The sequence below is a fragment of the Ochotona curzoniae genome, unplaced genomic scaffold (assembly GCF_017591425.1).
Source record: "Ochotona curzoniae isolate NIBS_2020 unplaced genomic scaffold, NIBS_Ocur_1.0 contig_21, whole genome shotgun sequence".
Lineage (NCBI taxonomy): Eukaryota > Metazoa > Chordata > Mammalia > Lagomorpha > Ochotonidae > Ochotona > Ochotona curzoniae.
The window spans coordinates 6,774,740-6,794,400 of NW_024465322.1; the positions used below are offsets into that span (position 1 = coordinate 6,774,740).

The window sequence follows — 19,661 nt, forward strand, 5'->3', positions numbered from 1 at the left end:
CTAGTTTCTATAGAGGAGTTATGTGTGCTCTTCTGTCTGCCAGCATCACACGAGGCAGGAGCATGACGTGCTGTGAACACAGGACCTGTGTCTTGGGTGATGAGCAGCTTGTCAGGGGCTTCCGAGCTGGGGAAAGCATGCTGAGAGGTGCTCTTCAGGCAGGTTTATGGGGCCTGGAGGCAGGGGCTAGGTGGGAGAGGGTTGCAGCACCAGGGCTTGTGTGGGAATGTGGGAGAGTCAGGACCTCTGATGTGGAAAGCTGAGAATGCCTGAGCATGAGCGGACCTCCTGAGATTAAAGAGAAAACACTTTGCAGGCAGGAGGTCGGGGTTTGGCCATGCACCACTCACCACTGCCTGTGTGCCGGCACGTGTTGAGTAAGGCTCGTGAGAATCGTGATTTCCCCAGGTCTGGAGCTGAAGACAGACAGAGGCACCTGCCCTTGGGTGAGCCTGTTGCTACTGAAGGAAGATTCTCTGGGGCTGACTACAAGGATGTTTTGTGGGTAGCAGCAGGTGCGCTACCCCCGTAGAAGTTCTAGAGTGTGGCCCCTGGGAGACAGAGTGGGGTGCTTGTACAGAGAGCTAGGGCACCAAATTGGAGAGCAGCCTTTAGCACCTGTGGGAGACAGGAAGGGGGTAAGAGGGGCCAGCCAGGCATCTGAGCAGATCCGAGCTATCTCCGAAGTACTTATCTTGACCTCTAATTTGCATAGTATGTGAAATGCCACCATTTCATCAAATATTCCCAGGAAGGCACCCACGTGGCTGAATTTTCCTGCACTTGCCCTTCACAGGGTCATCATGACCACTGCTGTCCCAGGATGCTTCTGCCTCCCCTTCCGACTCCACCTTTCCTAGACCCCATCACCCCTGGAGCTTTAAGCAGGAGGCAAAAGGATTCCTTAAGTGCTGTCCTTTGTATTGGAAAAAGACTTGACTGTGGGTGTGCCTCCTTGTGTGTGTGTGTGTGTGTGTGTGTGTGAGTGAGAGAGAGAGAGAGAGAGAGAGGGAGAGAGAGACAGAAAAAGAGAGGGTGGGTGGATGCAGTTGCAAGAGAGGTTTAAGTAAATTGTATTTTAAAGAGGTGAAATCAAGGGCTCTAAAATCAGATCTACAAGACATCATTAAAATAATGAGAGGGTGGGGAAGCTGTGCTGAAGAGTTGAGGTCATGACGGTTGAAGCCTAGCGTGGTATGTGGGAAGCCGTGAGCAAGCCACTTCAGCCCTGCATAAAGCTGCACGGGGAACCACCAGCTCCCATGCCTTCTTGGCAGTGCATGCCCCCGTCATGTTGGGTGGATGCTGCGGGTACCACAAAGGTTACAGCCATCCCCGTGGTTAGAGGAATCACTGGGTAGAATTTTCCCCCATTTCCTGGGATTTTTGCCAACAGAGGTCCCTCTCGTGGGACAGATCTGAGCGTCTCGCTGTCTGTATTTTCAGCCGTGTGGGTTTGCGTCTTTGAAAGTTCGTGATCCTTATCACAGTGCTGGGAAAGAGGGTGACTCCTGTGAAAACAAGCCACCCACCCACGCACGTTTTCATCTACAGGTTCAGCTGCCAGCAGCCGTTTGTAACTTCATTGCCACGTGCAGAAGGGTTAGGCTGCTGCCATCAAGGGTCAGGGGCTGGGCAGCCTGGTTCAGTCACACAGGTGCACCCCTAAGGCTGGCCCAGCCAGCATTGTGATACAGGAAACTAAGGAACCACCTGCAACGCTGGCATCCCCTTAAACATTGAGTGCCACCTGCTCCGTTTCGGATGCAGCTCCCTGCTATTGAGCTAGGGAAAGCAGCAGAAGGTAGCCCGGTACCTGGATCTGTGCCACTCGTATGGGAGACCTGGATGAAGCGCCTGGCTCCTGGCTTCAGCCTGGCCCACCTCTAGCCATTGTAGCCATTTAAGGAATGAGTCGGGCACGAACGCTATCTTTGTCTCTCCCTTTCTGTGTCGCTCAGCCTTTCAAATAATAAATAAAACAAAGCTGTAAAAAACAAAATTAAAAAGGAAAAGAGCCCGTTCTCTGAGAAGGGACTGGGAAAAGCCGAAGATGGCCTGGGAAAGCAGAAGATGGCCCAAGTGTTAGGACCCCAGATAGAGGCCCTGGCTGCTGGTGTCGGCCTGATCCACCCTGACTATTGCAGCCATTTGGGGGAGTGAAACAAGTAGAGCTCTCTTTCTCTCTTCTCATCCCTCTTCCAGTCCCTCTTTTTGTCTCTTTGTCTTTCAAGTGAATATATAATTTTTAAAAAGAAAAGAAATAAAGGGGCTAGCCTTGTGGCATCGCATAGTAAGCCGTCACCCGCAGAGTCAGCACCTTCTCTGGGCTCCGGTTCGAGTTCTGGCTGCTCTACTTCCTATCCAGATCCTTACTAATGGCCTGAAAGAGCAGTGGAGGATGACCCAGCCCTTGGCCTCCTGCATCTTCCATCCACTGGTTCACCCCCAAATGGCCACTAAGACCAAGCCAATGCCAGTTTAAAATCAAGATCCAGGAACCTCCATCTGGGTCTCCCACGCAGGTGGCAGCCACCCAAGTAACCGGGCCACCATTTCTACCCTGACGCAGTAACAGGGCGGTCAGGACCGTTGTCTCTGTCACACATGGTGATTCAACCCACTGTGCACAACCTCACTTTTGCTAGTTTTAAGGAGTGCTGTTTTGAGCCTTCTGATAATTATTAGATGTAGAGATTTTATCTTCACCTTTAATAAAAAAAAAAAACACAACTTTTTTTTTTAAAGTATTGGGTGCCAACAAAGCACTCGGCATCCATGAGGAATGTTTACAAGCCATCCTTCATTCTTTCTCCTGCAGGGATCTACCGCACGGAGAGGGACAAAGGCACGCTGTACGAGCTCACCTTCAGAGGGGACCACAAGCATGAGTTCCGACGGCTCGTCCTCTTCCGCCCCTTCGGCCCCATCTTGAAGGTGAAGAAGGAGAAGCTAGACATGGCGCACACGCTCATCAATGTCATCGTGCCGCTGGCCAGGAGGGCCGACAAGTTCCGGCAGTTCATGCAGAACTTCAGGTGGGGGCCAGCCACACGTCTGCCAGGGTCTGACCCTCCCCTGGTCCCAATGTTTACAGCCTAGCTGTCTGCATTCTCCCTGTCTCCTCTGGGACCGCAGCATGCCACCCCATGAGAACTGCAGGAGCTATGGCTGCCCCAGGCAACTGTCACAGCAGGAGACTTGGGCTGCAGACAGGCTGGGTGTAGGTGTGTGATGGAGAAGGTGACTGTGTCTGGGAAGCTGCCCAGAGCTGGCCGGGTGGAGGCGCAGTGTTTTGCTGCACCACACAGGCCTGTCCCTGGCCAGCCTGGGCTTGGTGCTGTCTCTGGTGTAGGGCCACATCGCTGTGTGATGGACCCAGGGGCCTGGATGAACAGGTGCTCCTGGAAATACACAGATCTTCAAAAAGCTCATGGAAAATGTGTTTTAGGGAAAAACTGTAGCTGGATTTGAAAAGTTTGGGCACAGACTTTTAAGTGCATTTTTCCACATATATTTTGAAGTCCCTTGTATAAGTGCGTCTGTTTCCATAGTATCATGAAGAATATAAGTAGTTGTTAAAGACAGGTGGTCGTGAACAAGTATAAAGTATCAATTTTTTTTTTAAAAAGCTAGTAGGGAGATATTGTTGAGGAAATCAGAGTAGTGGCTTATAAGCCGTTCGGGTGAAGATAAGCAAATGAACTGTGCTTCTCTCTCTTTCTCTGACAGTACAGCACTTCTAGGACATTTGTCCTTCACTTTAATATCCGTCTGTATGTTGCTGTGTAGCAGTAAAAAGGGCGGGGTGGGATTTTGGAAGGGATGATTTGTGGGTCAGCCAGTGCGCTGAAGTTGAGGAACACAGCACTGGGGTTGGCGTTTGTCCCATAGCTTAGATGCTGCAGTCTGAGTGTCTTGGTCCTGGTCCCTGCTCTGCTCCCAACTCCAGCTTCCTGCCATGGTGCGCTCTGTCACCCTCACGAGAAACCCAGATGGTATTCCAGGCTCCTGGCTTCAGCCTGGCCCAGCATCAACTGGTAGGCATTTGGGGAGTGAACCAGTGATGGAAGATCTGTCTCCTCTTTCCTCTTTCCCTCTCCCTCTTAAGCAAGAGAGAGAGAGAGAGACAGAGAGAGACAGAGAGAGACAGAGAGAGACAGAGAGAGAAGGGAAAGGAAGGGAGGGGAAGGGAAGGGAAGGGAGAAGAATCAAGGAAAGAAGGAACGAGAAAGGAAGGAAGGAATAGACACAGCCCCCACCTCTGTGGAAGGTGCAGACTGCTAACACAGAACCAGAAGCTGAGCTGAGACACGGACAGGCGAGAGGGCCTGTGAGAGCCTCCTGCTCAGTAGGCACAGCGTTCGTGGGCGGAGAGAGGGCGCGGAGGGTGTGAACCGAGTAAATGACGGGAAAAGAAAACAGGGTCTTAGTTCACACCTAAAACCCCAGGTATTGTCAGTCCATTAACTATTTAAGCACAATTAATACCACTGTAAAATTACTGGGAAGAAACCAGGAGGCTGTTTAATTCGATGTTATCTTTATGAAGTCTTTTTCCTCACAAGATTTGCATGAAGATGAAGCCATGGATGCTGAAGGTGACATCAGGTGTGACTTTTATATCCGTCTTTATCTCTGCTCTCCAAACTTCTACAGACCTACTGTACATTTTATAGTTTAACAACTCAGTGAGAGATTAATTTTGCCTTTCACAATTAGGCATAGCTTTTTAGTTGGGGAGGTGACACTATGCTGTGTAACCAAGGTAGAACAGCATGAAGAAATTGATTTAAAACCCAATCTGAGTGCCACCGATTGGATGCAGCTATCATTAACATTAGGCGACACCATTCTAGGCTCCTTGTAAACTAAATTATTCCTTTGCCTAGCTAGGAATAATTCAGTGCAAAATGAGATGTGCTCTGCATTCTGTTTCTAATTAAAGAATGTATCTGACATTATGAAGACAGGTTTCCCTGTCCCACGTAGCATTGGCTGGCCTTGCGTCTCAACTCCAGCCCCTGCCTACTGCTTCTTGCCGGCACACACCATGAAGGGCTGCAGCAATGGCTTAAGCGGAAATGTGGGTGGAGTTGCCAGTTCCCTCTGTGGACACCTGGGAGGTGAACCAGCAGATACGGGCCAGCCATGGTCCTGCGTTGAGGGCAGAATTCCTGAGTTCCTCCCAGGCAGCTCTCAGCAGCTCAGCCACTTCCATACCTCCGGCATGATCTCCAGGCGTCAGTAAGCTGTGGATGACTACAATGAAATGCCCAATGCAAGCTGCTTAGGAAAGAGGGAGGCGTTTGTTTAATGCAGTTTGGGAGTCAAAAGTCCAGAGAACATCCCAGGTGATGGCCAGAAGTATATAGACCACATGGGGGGCCAAAAAGCAGGGAGGAGGAGTGGGGACCTGTCTCACAAGCGCTCTGGAGATTGCACAAAATGATCTTTCCAGAAAACCACCCCCAGTGACCTTGACCTAAGGAGGTCCCAAGCAATTGCCATCTCCAAAGGGCTCTGTCTTCTCCCAGTTGCACAGACTGAGAACCAGGCCTTGAACACATGGGCCTTTCCCTAAAGACCAGCGTCCAGGCTGGTATCATCAGACAGTGGCATTCACTTCCAGAGGCTGTCGCTGGAGCCATGACCCACCTGAGGCTAAGCAAGAGTCTGAGTGTGTTTTCCGCTTGATTTCCTTTTTGTGAAGTTTATTTAAGTGGCTGATTAGGTCCCTTTATTAGAAACAAGAATTTTGCCATTTTCTACCATTTGGGAACATGACTTACAATCATGACTTTTTGAGATTAATTTGCCAAGAACATTAGCCATGCAGTGTTGCTGCTCTGAAATGTCATGCCACGTATCCTGATATCCGAGAGCCCACGTGGCTTCACGTAGGTCACTCGCAGCACCTTCCGGAAGGTGGAGGTATTGGTATGGACATGTTGCTCTGTGCTGATTGCTAGAGGGAGTGTCAGGTCCCTTTTCTCCGGCATCATTACTCACATAGAAAAGGCTCACCCGTCTACGCCTTAGGACAAATACATCTTTGTGGACAGAAGGGTTAGACATTGGACATGGCATTCCCTGGAGAAAGCCGACCTGGTCAGGAGACACAAAGGGCCCCCTGGGGAACGTGGGATCTGAGAACGGCTCAGCAGACTGGATGGGCAGGTGGAAGGTGCTGGCCGTGAGCAACAGGGCCTGGCTCCTGGGGACAGAAGTGGCTCCTGGCTGCCCCAAGTACATGGCTAGGATGTTCGTTAGCTTTTTCATTTCCCTCAGTTTATTATCATACAATGATAAGGGATCTTCAACAATTCCATGGCAAATGTATACTATGAAAAGACGTGGCATAGATTTCTAAATGTCTTCTACTTCTAATTCTCTTTCCCAAAGAAGTTAATCTTTTAATTTCCGTAAACTTTTTGAGATGTTCTTGTAGTCATCTCAACAAACCTTAAAGGTTATTCCTATATAAACGAATACAATTTTTGAAGATGTATTTTATTGAAAGGCAGATTTAGAGAGAGAGAGAGAGAGTGATCTTCCACCTGCCAGTTCACTTCCCAAATGGGTACAAATGGCTAAAGGTAGACTAGTCCAAAGGCAAGAGCCAGGAGCTTCTTCCAGGTCTCCTACATGGGTGAAGGGTCCCAAAGACTTGGGTCATGCTCTCCTGGGCCATAAGAAGGGAGCTCGGTAGGAAGTAGAACACTCATGTCTCAATGAGATGCTGGCACCATAGGCAGAGAATGCTATGGCACTGGCCCAGAAGAATGCAAACTTAACAAATCCAGCTTGGTAAAGCTCAACTCTATGACCATGTGGAAAAGGGGACGGACGTACCTGGAAAGTGGGACTTGCAGAAATCATCAAACCCCATCAGAAACATCGGGCCTTACAATAGTCAGAGATGAGGGCACAGCAAAGGTGACCTCCTCTTCGTCTCTTACTATGAAAGGGAAGGCAGCCTGTTTGCGCTTGGAGGAGACAAGCTGCACCGTCTCCTAGACACGAAGGCTCTCTGTCTCCGTCTGTTCTTTGGACCAGTCCCACAACAGCAGGAGTTCGCTCCTGGGAGTACTCACTTAGTTCCCTGAGAGAGCCATTCATCCAGCGAGAGGGCAGAGCCCACCCCCTCTCTCAGTACTGTTCTCTTGGGAATTGCATTTCAGCATGGGGATGAATGCTATTCAGACCACGCAGGGCCTGCCATTAGGAGCCGGTCCATAGTAAATGATGGGCCTGAATTTACAAGGAATCAAGATACCGGCACTTGAATATCATCATCTCCCTGAGTAAGAATCACAAATCGCACTGCCCTCCTGGAGGGGATGCAGCTGGCTCTGCTCCTGGTACAGAGGGCCTCCTAAGCATTGTGAGACTGTGAAGATTGGGTTACTGGCCACTTGAACATGCGCACTCTGCCCTGGCTGTCACTGCCATAGCTCACAGGGGAACCTCAGGAGCCTCTCGTGACATTTCCTCTCCCCAGAATGTCCCACAAACTTCTCTTAGGCCCCGCAGACTCTTGTGATTGGGAAGAGGGAAAGTTCCCGTGAGGCCCTTATTGCAGTCCAGGAATACACAGGGAAACTTGCATGAGTTCGTGAACGTGAACAATACGTTTCCCTGGATGTAAAACTTTTCAAAATGCATTCATTTTCCCCCATAACCAGCATTTTCCACTGACTTGTGCAAGACTCCTGCCAGGGATAGATTTTGATTTTGTTTTTTCACACCAAAATAAACTTTGCCTCCTCTCTGTCTCTCCTCCTCTCTGTATATCTGCCTTTTCAATAAAATAAATCTTTAAAAAAAACAAAAAGCTTTGCTTTCCATTCCCCACCAAGCTTTCCCGGTGTTCTTGTGTGGGCCGAGCCCCACCTGCTCATGCTCTTTCACATCACCTCATTTTGCCTTGGAAACCATCCTCACATTCGGGTTTTTTGGCTGCTTATTTTCTCGTGGCTTCCAAGTTCCTGCTTTCAGGCGCATCTGTTCTTTGATTGTGTGCTGTTGGCGAGGGACGGACAAACCTCTATTACAAAGCTATCCATCTTTGGGTCTTTATCTCTCGGTCTCTTCCAGGGTGGGGCACGGGGAGGGAAGGGGGGCGGATTTTTACGGAAAATGTTCTTCGTGGCTTTACAAAACTCTTCCTCAGTTCATTGCAAGTTAGCGCAGCTCCTGTTTTGACAACTTCCCTCTGGACGGGGAACCAGCCCCTTCAGATGTGCCTGGATGTTTGCTAGAATGTTCTCTGCTGTTTCTTCTTTGACTCTTCTCTCTTCACCTGCCCAGGCTTTCAGGAGATTTTCACGCAGTGTCTGGGAAATCTCAGACTTGTGTTTCGTTGACTTCTATTCCTGTTTGTCTTAGAACCTTGAAGATGATTCCGGATACTTTTGAGAATATTTTTGAAGCAGTGACTGAAGGATCTTGGGAACTGAAATGAGTCTGGAACGGGGCAGGGAGGCTGGGGTCTGTTGGTGACAGAAGTCTAGATTAGACAGAAAGAAGTTCTTGGTTATCTCTGAGCTCCCCAAAGAGAGAGCAACCTGTGGCGCGTGGCACAGTCCCTCTTCCATTCCCCTCAAACCCTTCTACCCCAACCTGGGCCGCTTCTCCGTTCCCACGCCAGTGATGTGACAAGGGGAGTGTAGGACTGACACACGTGAAAGATGTCCACCCTTGGCATTCACCCCACGTGAAGGAGAGCTCCCTGTTGGGGTTGAGAAGAAGAAGCTGGCGTCCCCTTCACTGGACTCACAGGCCGTGTGGAAACAACTCCCCTGGGGAGAGAGAGCTCCCTGGAACATGATCTTGAATCGAGCAGATTTGGAAAGCTGATCTCAATGGCTTCTTTCTTCCTTAGAGAGAAGGAGAGAAGGAATCTTCCACTGACCTGGTTCACTCCCTAAATGCCAGGAACAACTGCGATAGAGGCAGCCCAAAGTCATGAGTCAGGAATTCAATCCAGGTTTTTACACATGTGTGGCGGGATGCCCAGGCCATTGCCCGATGCCCCTCTGGGGAGCACACAATAGCAGGAAGCCACACAGGAAGCCGAGGTGGCCTCAAGCCCCCAGGCTCTAGGATACAGCATACAGACATTCTAAAGAGTGGCTTAGGCTCGATGCCAAATGTCTGCCTCTCGATGTGGATCACGTTACTCAAAGAGTAGAAGACTCTCCTACCAGTTGTGTGTCTTCTGTACTCCGGGAGCTTCTTACGGAAGTGAGAACTCACTGCTCTTTCCTTGGCCTGGGGCAGGTTAGGCCTATGATTCTTTGCATCTGAGTTTTGATTGCCCAGAACTGCACATCTGCACGACCTTGCTTACCTGATGCTCTGTGATGAAGCAACAGCAGCCCCATCTTGGGTCTCCATCCCGGTGTCCTACAACGCCCCTTTGGTACATGGCAGCAAAGGTACGTGTGAAAACAGGAGGCCGATGGCCGTGTGGCTTCTCTTGCAGGGAGATGTGCATCCAGCAGGATGGGCGGATTCATCTCACCGTTGTTTACTTTGGGAAAGAAGAAATGAATGAAGTTAAAGGAATACTTGAAAACACTTCCAGGTGAGTCCAACGTGGGAGCTGGCACAAAGCAGTGCGTCATGGTCATGGAGCTCAGGAGAAGATGTACCCAGGGCAGAGACCTCCACGTGGGTTGGCTTTCCTTAATGCTATGGGCAGATGGAGTTGGGGGGAGGCTGACTTTTGCCCACCTTTGAAAAACGGAGCCTATGGCCCTAATATCCAGTGATAGAAGCAGGCTTCTGCCCCCTTGGGAAGCATCTAGGTGGGACAGAAGTTGGAGTATGGGCAAGAAAAGGGGGTGTTGCTGGACACTGCGGCCTACAAGGCTCAGCTGATGGCTGAATGGCACTGTTTTTCTAGAATTGACACTTGGAGCCCTTTGCCTGGCTTCCTCTCCGGGCATGCCAGGGGAGATGCTAGGTAAATCTCTTCCGAGGTCAGTTTATGCTTTTCAGCGTCACAGATAATTTCTCTGGAGAAGACAGCGCCATCTGCAGCATGGGAGGAGAAATAGCAAACCAGAAATTGTAGTTGGTGCCAGAGCCTTCCTGGGCATGCCTGATACCTTCTCTCCCACGCGAGTTTTTAGCGAATAAGCATGGTGACTTGTGTAGCAGCTGGGGGCCCTAGCCATGACTTTTTTCTGCGATGCAAGCGTCAGTGAATGACTCTGCCTGCCTGCTGTTCCCTCCCAGAGCCGCCAACTTCAGGAACTTCACCTTTATCCAGCTGAACGGAGAGTTCTCCCGGGGCAAGGGCCTGGACGTGGGTGCCCGCTTCTGGAAGGGCAGCAACGTCCTGCTCTTCTTCTGCGATGTCGACATCTACTTCACGTCCGAGTTCCTCAACACGTGCAGGCTGAACACGCAGCCAGGTGACCGTCTGTCCCCAGTGCCCTCTCACAGTGCATCCCAGTAACTCCCCCACTGTCAGCAGCCCGAGTTTATGCCTTCCATTTCTCCTCCGATGCCGCTCCGCCACCTCATCAACCTCCCACCACCTCCTCCTTACTTCCAGGGCCATCTGCCAAGTTCATGTTCCTGGCTCGTTGTCCAAGCTGGGAGGTCACATTGGGTGAATGTTCACAAGAGAAAGCTTTGTGGCCTGGACCTGGGACAGCTGCCCCCAAGTCCTTCTAGAGGAGAGGACTAGGATGCGCTATGGATGGAAAGAACTGGTAGCTTGAGTTAGTTGCACAGCCTGAGCCTGGGGCAGGCCTGGGTTATAGTTGATATGGCCATGGCAGCTCCTGAAACGCAGAAGTTCTGAGCAAATTGATGGGCAGTAGTGACCCTGACCGCTCCTAGGGGACTAGTGCTGCCCAAGACAATGCGGCTAGCCTGGAAACATCTAAACTGTCTGTGTGCTGGCACCTGAAGAGTTAATGTCGTCAAGGCCAAGGGCTACCGAGGGATGCCCAGGACCAGAGCCTCTCGTGGGCCTGTGTCCAGTGGTCCTGCGCCAGGAGGTTGGGAATAGTTAGGGCTGACTGTGGCCTCTGCCGTTTATTCTGCCGTTTATTCTGCAGAAGAAGGGGCTGTACCGAGCAGCGTATGCTCACCGCAAGCCCGAGGCTGGAGCAGGTGCCATAACTGTGGATGTCTTGTTCCCCAATCTGCAGGCAAAAAGGTCTTTTACCCCGTGCTGTTCAGTCAGTACAACCCGGGCATCATCTATGGCCATCATGACGCAATCCCTCCCTTGGAGCAGCAGCTGGTGAGTGGTCGCGCTGAGCTGTCTGGGTGTGTCTGTGGCATGCCTTTCCTTCAGGGACACCTGACCATCAGGGCAAATGGAGAGCGGGTAGCCAGGGGTCAGTCGAAGCCCTTCTGGGTCCTGAGGTTTAGCTGACAACCCGGCCTCAGCTTCTTGTGCTGTGTTCATTGAAAGTGCGAGATAAATCTATAGGGACGGTATCATACAGGAAGGTCATCTCACACCTTTGTGGTTTTCTTCTCTTTTTTGGGGGGGGGGCAACTGGTATACATGCCTTTATAAACAAAGAACATTTTGTCTATTGTCAATAAATCTTGCCGAGAGGGAAGGTTTAAGAACATTCCAGAAAATTCATGGAAGGGGATGGTCGTGTGGTACAACAGGTTAAGCTGCCGCCAGTGACACTGGCCTCCCGTAGGGACACCGGCCTGTGTCCTGACTGCGCCAGCCTCTGCCAGCTCCCACTAATGAGCAGAAAATGGCTCAGGCTCTTGGGCCCCTGTGCACAGCTGGGAGAGAGAAACAAGTGAGACGGGGTCTGAAAGCTCCCTCTCAACATTGCCTTTGAATCAAATAAATAATTTTTAGGAAGTTTCTGGAAACATGGAATAAAAGATATGCTTACGGTGCGGCAAGAATATGTGAAATTCATGTTTGTGAGTTTTTTTTTTTAATCTGTGAAAAATGTGTACTGTGAAAAAATATTGCTTGAATTTCCCAAAGTTTTTGTCCCATCAAATAACCTTGGTTTGTACATTTTTGTAAAGCTTTATTTTATTTCATTTTTATTGAAAAGGCAGAGTTACAAAGAGAAGAGGAGAAGGAAGGAAGGGAGTAGAGAGGAAGAAGAGAGAAGAGGGAAGGGAAGTGAACAAAGGGAGAGCTTCCAGCTGCTGGTTCTTTCCCTAAATGGCTGCAGCAGCTGGGGCTGGATCTGGCTGCAGCCTGGAGCCTGGGACTCCATTTGGATCTCCTTTGGGTGCAGAGGCCCAAGCCCTTGGGCCGGCTCTCGTGCTTTTCCAAGTACATTATCATGGATCTGGATCAGAAAGGGGGCAGCCGAGACTCAAACCAGGGATCCCAGGAGATGCCACGGCACAGCTGACAGGCTTGACCCGCATCACTGCAATGCCAGTCCCTAAAAATTCTGAAATCCATTTTTCTCACAAGCCATTGAAGGTGCCCTCGCCTGTGCCCATTATCAGATGGAAAACGCCACCACACCTGAGCAAAGAACTTGGCACGCACCCTTGCACTTCATTTCTTAACTGATTCAGAAAGCGCAGCTGTGCCAAACAGCCAAAGCTAATCCCAGTAGAGGGCGCTGGTGAGGCTTTTCCCCAGGCTGGCACTCCCCGGCCCCCCAGATGAGGAAGTGGAGGGCTCAGAGACCCTAAGTCAGGGCGGGGGTGTGTGTTTCGGCACAGGTTAAGGGCACCCAGGGGTCCCAGTGTCAGGAGCTGCTGTGGAATCGGCACTACCCAGGGCGAGATGAAGATGCAAGCCCTCATTCGGGACACATTGGTTTCAGGGTGGGAGGCACACCCCCGATCAGCCGGCCTGATACACAGGCATCCCGGGCGGAGGCAAGGCCCGCATCCGCCAGCCCCATGCGCAGGCAGCCCAGTAGATCACAGCCGGCCTTCCTGGGAGACATCCATTGGATTGGGAAGAAACGCCCTGCCGGAGTATGTGCTATTTATTTTATTGCAGAGTCCAGATTGTTTCACGGGCAGCCGGCCAAGTCGGCGCCATTAAGGCAGACGAGCGTGCTGCCGCCTCCCCACATCCCTGGGGGGAGACGCTGGTGTGTGCCTTGCATCTCAGTCCTAATGATCCACCAGCCCCACCCCGTCGGTTGTGCGGCTCACAGAGCAGGGGCCAGGCCTCCGGGAACCTCCTAGCCTGGTGGTGCTCTGTGGTGGTGGGAGACCTCAGCGGGCAAGCGCAGGCTGCGGATGGGGCTGAGTCACTCTTCAAGCACAGGCTTTGTTTGGTGCCTCCTTCCTCCTCTAGTGTAGCAGCCCTGGACCTTCAGGGTGCACCAGGCTTCAGCCTGAGACCCCAGCAAAGTCCTTTCTCCACATGGTCCGGTGGTCCGTTTCTAACAGCCCCCCGCTCCCAGACGTCCCGGGCCTGTGCTGTGTCCCTTGGGCCAGGGTCTCCCGCTGAAGCATGCCTTTTTACTCGGGCTTGAAATCGCTCTGCTTCCCCACGCATGCAGCTAAGAAGCCCTCATTCTGTATACTGGAGATATTGGATCCGGATGAAACCACAGCCACGAACTGACGATGGCGGTGGATGCAGGCTACCAGCCAAGACAGCAGCAGGTGTACCAGCAAGGTGGTTTCAGAGGTCAGGAGTGTCACCCGGGAAGGAAACCAGTGCAGCCATGTCAAGGGCCACATGGTGTGTGTGGGGTGGGGGGGTGGTTTAGATGACAGGTGCACCGATCCTGGTGAACAGACAGGGATGGGCCAGGCAGGACAGAGTGCGAGAGTGCAGCTTAGGGACCTGGAGCACTTGGGGAACGGAAAGCAGGACTCCCTGCAGACCACAGGGAGAATGAGAGATGGCGAGGTTGGAGCGTGTCGGTGGGAATGCGGCTTGTCCTTCTGCCAGCTGCTCACGTTCTGTGAACAGAACCCTCAGAGCTCTGGACGCGGCGGTGAGGACACAGCCTTGCAATAGCAAGCTGCCCCTTGCTCCGAGTGCTGTGCCGTGTGAGCCAGTTTCTGTAAAGAGCTGAAGTCCGGCATGCCTTGTCAGCTTTAGGGTCAACTTCTTGTTTTTTTTATTCAGAAAGTCAGTTTTACAGACAAACGGAGAGACAGAGAAAGCTGTTCCATTTGCTGGTTCACTCCTGAAACAGTCGCAGTGCCCAGAGCTGAGCTAATCCAAAGCCAGGAGCCTCTTCCAGATCTCCCATGCAGGTGCAGGGTCCCAAGGCTTTAGGCCGTCCTCCCCTGCTTTCCCAGGCCATAAGCTGAGAGCTGGAAAAGTGAAGGAGCCAGGACATGAACCAGTGCCCCTGTGTGATCCTCGCGCTTGTAAGGGGAGGATTAGCCAAGTGAACCATTGAGCCAGGCCTACAGTCAACTTCTTAGGGGCATTCAGTTCATCTGTTCAGATGCTGGCGTCCTCTTGGAGTGCCTAGGTTCCTGCCTCAGCTCAGGCTCAGCTCCAGAGTCCAGCATTTGTTTTTGTTTTATTTTTATTTTGAAAGATTTGCCAAGAGAGAGATCTTCCATCTGCTGGATCCTTCTTCCCAATGGCCACAAGAGCCTGAACTTGGCTGATTCGAAACCAGGATCCAGGAACTTCTTCTGGCTTTCCCATGGGCGTGCAGGGTCCCAAGGACTTGGACCATCTTTGGTTGCCTTCCCAGGACATTAACAGGAAACTGGATGGGAAGTGGAGCAGCCAGGACACGAACTGTAGGCAGAGGCTTAGCCTGCTATGTCGTAGTGCCAACCCCCAGATCCAGCTCTAACACCCTGTGACCCACACACGAGAGCCTGCTTTGAGTTCTTGGCTTCAGGCTCTGGCCTGTCTCCTCCCCTCCCCCCCTTAACTGTTGGGGACAACTGGAGAGACCAACCACGGGATGGCAGCCATTTGTCTAAATCTCTCCGCTAATTCAAAAAGGAAACAGGACTTGCATAAGCATTTCTGTTGCCCATTGCCCAGCTCAGAATACCATCCCGGGGAGGCTGCCAGGGGAGTCCTCCTTCCTGGAGCACCCTCCTCTTGTTATTCATCTCGCCTTTCTTCCCATGCCCCAATGAGGTCTTTTTTTTTTTTTCCCCATTGAGAACTCTCTCTTTGAAATTCCACATGCGCCTTGAGTTTTGGATCCTGGCACATCTCTTAGGCCCTGTTCCCATTTAGGGGTTTAGAGGCCATGTGAGCGTCGCTGGGCAGCGGGAGGCCTGGGCCTGGGGGTGGGGATGGAGGGAGGGTGTGCTGTGTCTGAACAGAAATGGTGTGCCTGGCCAGACAGGGATGGGAAAGCTGTGAAGAAAACCTGTCCCTGGCAGGGCTTGGAGCCGTTTCCGCCTGCAGAGTCTCCGGTTGATACCAACAGAACGGCCCTGTCATTTTGGGAGACGTGGTTTCTTGGCCCCGCATTGGGAAGCAGGAGCAGGGGGCAGATGCCAAGACCTCCCCCAGGTTGGCACGCCTTCCCAGGCCTGTGTTCATCCGCGGGGGGGCAATCGGAATGCTGCAGGTGACGCCCTCGTGGAGTTTGGGGTACAAGTAAAGATGACTTCCTAGGCAGCAATACAAGAGAATTTAAGATTCATCAGTCCTTTTGCAAGTCTTGCAGAAGTCCATTTCACACAGCCGCTTTGTAAAATGGAATAAAAGAGGTTTAGGTAGGTGACAGAATAAATTTTGAAAGCATGCATTCGAAGGTTCTACCAAAAGTTTGTAAAATGATGGGTATTATGAAAAGGCTGGGCACAGATTTCATTAAGGTTTTTGTTTCAAACTAAAGGGTGATCGGGTGTGTGTTCTAATTCCATTTTGGGCGGGGAGCGAACCTCTTCAGAAGTCTCCTGCTGTGTCAGATCTAACGTGGGCTGTGGCTTTGGGAAGATGTAATGAGTAACAGTAACAGTAATGAGATAAACACGTGGTGTTAGGGCTCAGGGATGACCCAGCTCAGCCCTTGATTTTATGGGAAAGAAAGTAGAGACGCCAGATGCCTCAGGCAGGAATGTGGCCATCCACATTCCACACCCACGGGACCCACTGCACCTTCCACCTCCCTCCCGCCCACACACACGCCCACACACACGCCCCCCCTCCTCTGGGCGCGGGCCTTCCCTTTGTCTCAGCACCCATGTGGACAGGGGCTGGCTCAGCTTCCTGGGTTCTGGCCTGGACGAGGACTCCAATCTTGCCTCCCAGGGGCCTGGTTGCCAGAAACCCTGCTCGCTGACGTGCGCAAGGCGCTGCTGGCCCGTCTTCCCCTCCTCCAATGACCATGCTTCCTTTTGCAGGTCATAAAGAAGGAGACCGGGTTTTGGCGAGACTTCGGCTTTGGGATGACCTGTCAGTACCGGTCGGACTTCATCAACATAGGTAAGCCGGATTTGCAGCTCTGCTGCCCCTGTTACACGAGCGGAGCCAGGAGCTCTCTGATGGAGGTGCTCACCCCCTGCCACAAATGTCCTTCCTGTGTCACGGACCAGAGCTGGACCAAGTGGGGTGTGCTGGGCACAGCATGTTGGCCCTCCAGCGGCATTTCTGCCTGCCCAAACCCTCATGTGGTTCAGGCCCACAACGTTGCTTCCTGGTGAGTCCTCTTCCAGCTGGGCCGGGCTGCAGAGCCCGCTTCTGCACGTGTAGCCGTAAGGGAACCTGGCTCCAAATAAGACCGGGGCTCGTCTCCGCTGCACCTCTGAGACTACGCATTCAAGCCCAGAATGTGCGATGGCTTTCAACACACGTGCACTTAGACACATATATGTGTGCTCATGGTCATACATGCTCCCGTTTGCATGCACACACACACATGTACACAGAGGCAGTACACATAGTGTGTACAATGCAAGTCATGGCTGCATGGCACGGTCATGCATACACATGCATGTGCTCATGTGTGTTCCACATGCACACATGCACACACACATGTGCGTGCCAGTGGGTTTCCAGAGCATGAGAAGGCAGGACCTTCTGGTTTCAGGGTGGTGCCCAAGGTGAAGGGCCCTGGCACAGCAGTGGGGATGACCATGAAGGAACAGGCCAGGACTTGGCTCTCAGTGTTTTGGGGGGTGTATCCAGAGCCCGGAAGGACCCCGGAATAGTCCTGCTGCCTCCAGGTCACTCTCTATGGAGGCCAAGGCTCCTTGTTCTACAACCCGCAGGAGCTGCAGGCTTGCTTCTGTCGAGGGTTTGGGCCGCCTACAGACACAACGGGAGCTCAGAGCAGTCGCTGGGGTCAGAGGAGAATGAAGGCTCCTTGTTCTACAACCCGCAGGAGCTGTGGGCTTGCTTCTGTCCAGGGTTTGGGCCGCCTACAGACACAACAGGAGCTCAGAGCAGTCGCTGGGGTCAGAGGAGAATGAAATCCAGCAGGTCCGAGTCAGGTCCTGCAAGACTCAGCAGAGAGGCAGGCGCCCGCCTCGGAGGGCTGGTGCTTCGCGAACACCCAGCCGTCGCCCGAGAGAGACAGGGCGGAAGAAATAGCTGTAAAGGAAACTGCCGAAATGGCAAAAATGCCCACTGAAAAACTGTTCCTTGGCTTTTAGTACAGGGAAGGTTTTTTAAAAATATAACTAGAGTTACACATGAAAGTGGAGCGGGGAAAGCAAGTTTCAAACTCCGGTTCGCTCCCCAGATGGCTGCAGCGGCTGGGGCTGGGCCACAGGAAGCCAGGAGCTTCCTCCAGATCTCCCCCATGCCTGCAGTGACACAAGTACTTGGGCCATCCTCTGCTGCTTTTTCGGGCACTTTAGCAGGGGAGCTGGATCAGAAGTGGAGCATCTGGGCCCGGCACAGTAGCCTAACAACTAAAGTCCTTGCCTTGTACGTGCTGATGATCCCATATGGGTGCTTGTTCTAATCCCAGTGACCCCGCTTCCCATCCAGCTCCCTGCTTGGGGCCTGGGAAAGCAGTCGAGGATAGCCCAAAGCCTTGGGACTCTGCATCTGTGTGGGAGACCCAGAAGAAGTTCCTGGCTCCTGGCTTCGGATCAGTTCAATTCTGGCCATTGCGGTTGCTTGGGGAGTGAATCAACGGACGGAAGATTTTCCTCTTTGTCTCTTTCCTTCTTTCTTATATCTGCCTTTCCAATAAAAAAAAGTAATTAATTAAAAGAAGTGGAGCAGCCAGGACTCAAACCAGTGTTCGTATGGGACGCCAGCATTGCAGGTGGTGGCAAGCTCGGCGCGGCATCGTGGCAGCCCCCAAGAAGACTTTTATGGATTTGTTTATTTGACAGGAAGACAGAGATCTCCCCTACGCTGACTCAGTACCCTGTGGTTTACCATGTCCAGAAATGGGTGGGGCCAAGTCCAGGTCTCCCCTGTGGGTGACAGGACCCCTCCTTGCTTGAGCTCTCAGTTCTGCCTCTCAGGGTACCAAGAACAGGAAGCTGCAGGCAGGAGCCAGAGCTGACTTTTGAGTCCAGGCACTCCAGCTTGGGACATCGGCATCTTCAAAGACACCGCAAGCTCTAGGCTCACCGCGCACCCGCAGGGATAGACTGTTTTTTTCTGATGATGTGTGTGTTTGTCAGATTTGGGGTTTCTGGATGTATGTTCCTAACCATGGATGGAGTGACAATGAGAGCTCCCAGCAGACTGGACAGGCCACTGTTTTACCTCCTAGAGAGCCCTGGGCTTCCATTTAGAACCCAGACTTTGGTCTGCTTCTGATATGCCAGTGCTGTGTGCCGTGTGCGTAAAATAAATAAATGGGGCCAGGCATGATGGCTCAATGCTAAGTCTTTGCCTTGTCAGCACCGGGATCCCACATGGACACCAGTTCGTGTCCTGGCTGCTTCACTTCCCATCCCGCTCTCTGTAGCCTGAGGAAGCAGTAGAGGACAGCCCAAATCTTTGGGACTCTGCACCCACATGGGAGACCTAGATGGAGTTCCAGGCTCCCAGCTCCTGGCTTCAGGTTGGCCCAACTTCAGCTGTTGTGGCCTTGTGGGGAGTGTGTGTGTGTGTCCCTCTCTGTAACTTTGCTTTTCAAATAAATAAATAAGAAAGAAGCAGGTAGCTATTTCAAATCAGAAACCCTAGGATTTGATTTGGAGGTTTCTAGATAGAGGCACTGATGCTCAAGCCACGCTGTTCCTTAGTTTTCAGGAGCTCCTGGCAGGTGCATGGCGGGGGGGGTCCATTGCAAGTGCTCCCCTCTCAAAGATTGGGGACTGCCTGCCATGTGGGCCTTCTCATCCCACCCTGATCTCCTGCCCCCACCACCCCACCAAGAGCCTCTTCCCAGAAAGCTCTCCACCCACAGGCAGGCCACATGGCTCAGCAGCACCTTCCTCCCCGCAGGTGGCTTCGACCTGGACATCAAGGGCTGGGGCGGGGAGGACGTGCACCTGTACCGGAAGTACCTGCACAGCAACCTCATCGTGGTGCGCACACCCGTGCGTGGGCTCTTCCACCTGTGGCACGAGAAGCGCTGCGTGGACGAGCTGACCCCCGAGCAGTACAAGATGTGCATGCAGTCCAAGGCCATGAACGAAGCATCTCACGGGCAGCTGGGTATGCTGGTCTTCAGACACGAGATCGAGGCTCACCTGCGCAAGCAGAAACAGAAGGCGAGCAGCAGGAAGACATGACATCCGCGGTCACCCCTCCCTGGGGTGGAACGGTCAGGGCCAAGGGTCAGGGCCAAGCATGTCCTCTCTCCCTCTTTCCT

At 52.2% G+C, this 19,661-nt stretch overlaps 1 protein-coding gene across 1 annotated transcript in view; it reads left to right on the forward strand.

Moving 5' to 3' along the window:
* Window positions 1-19,661, forward strand: part of CSGALNACT1 (chondroitin sulfate N-acetylgalactosaminyltransferase 1) — a 56,089-nt gene extending 36,428 nt beyond the window's left edge. The window contains exons 3-8 of the mRNA XM_040971306.1: window positions 2,822-3,038; window positions 9,491-9,592; window positions 10,249-10,427; window positions 11,175-11,269; window positions 16,279-16,360; window positions 19,292-19,661. Coding sequence (XP_040827240.1) covers window positions 2,822-3,038; window positions 9,491-9,592; window positions 10,249-10,427; window positions 11,175-11,269; window positions 16,279-16,360; window positions 19,292-19,581 — 965 coding nt within the window. The 3' untranslated portion in view covers window positions 19,582-19,661. The remainder of the gene's footprint in view (window positions 1-2,821; window positions 3,039-9,490; window positions 9,593-10,248; window positions 10,428-11,174; window positions 11,270-16,278; window positions 16,361-19,291) is intronic.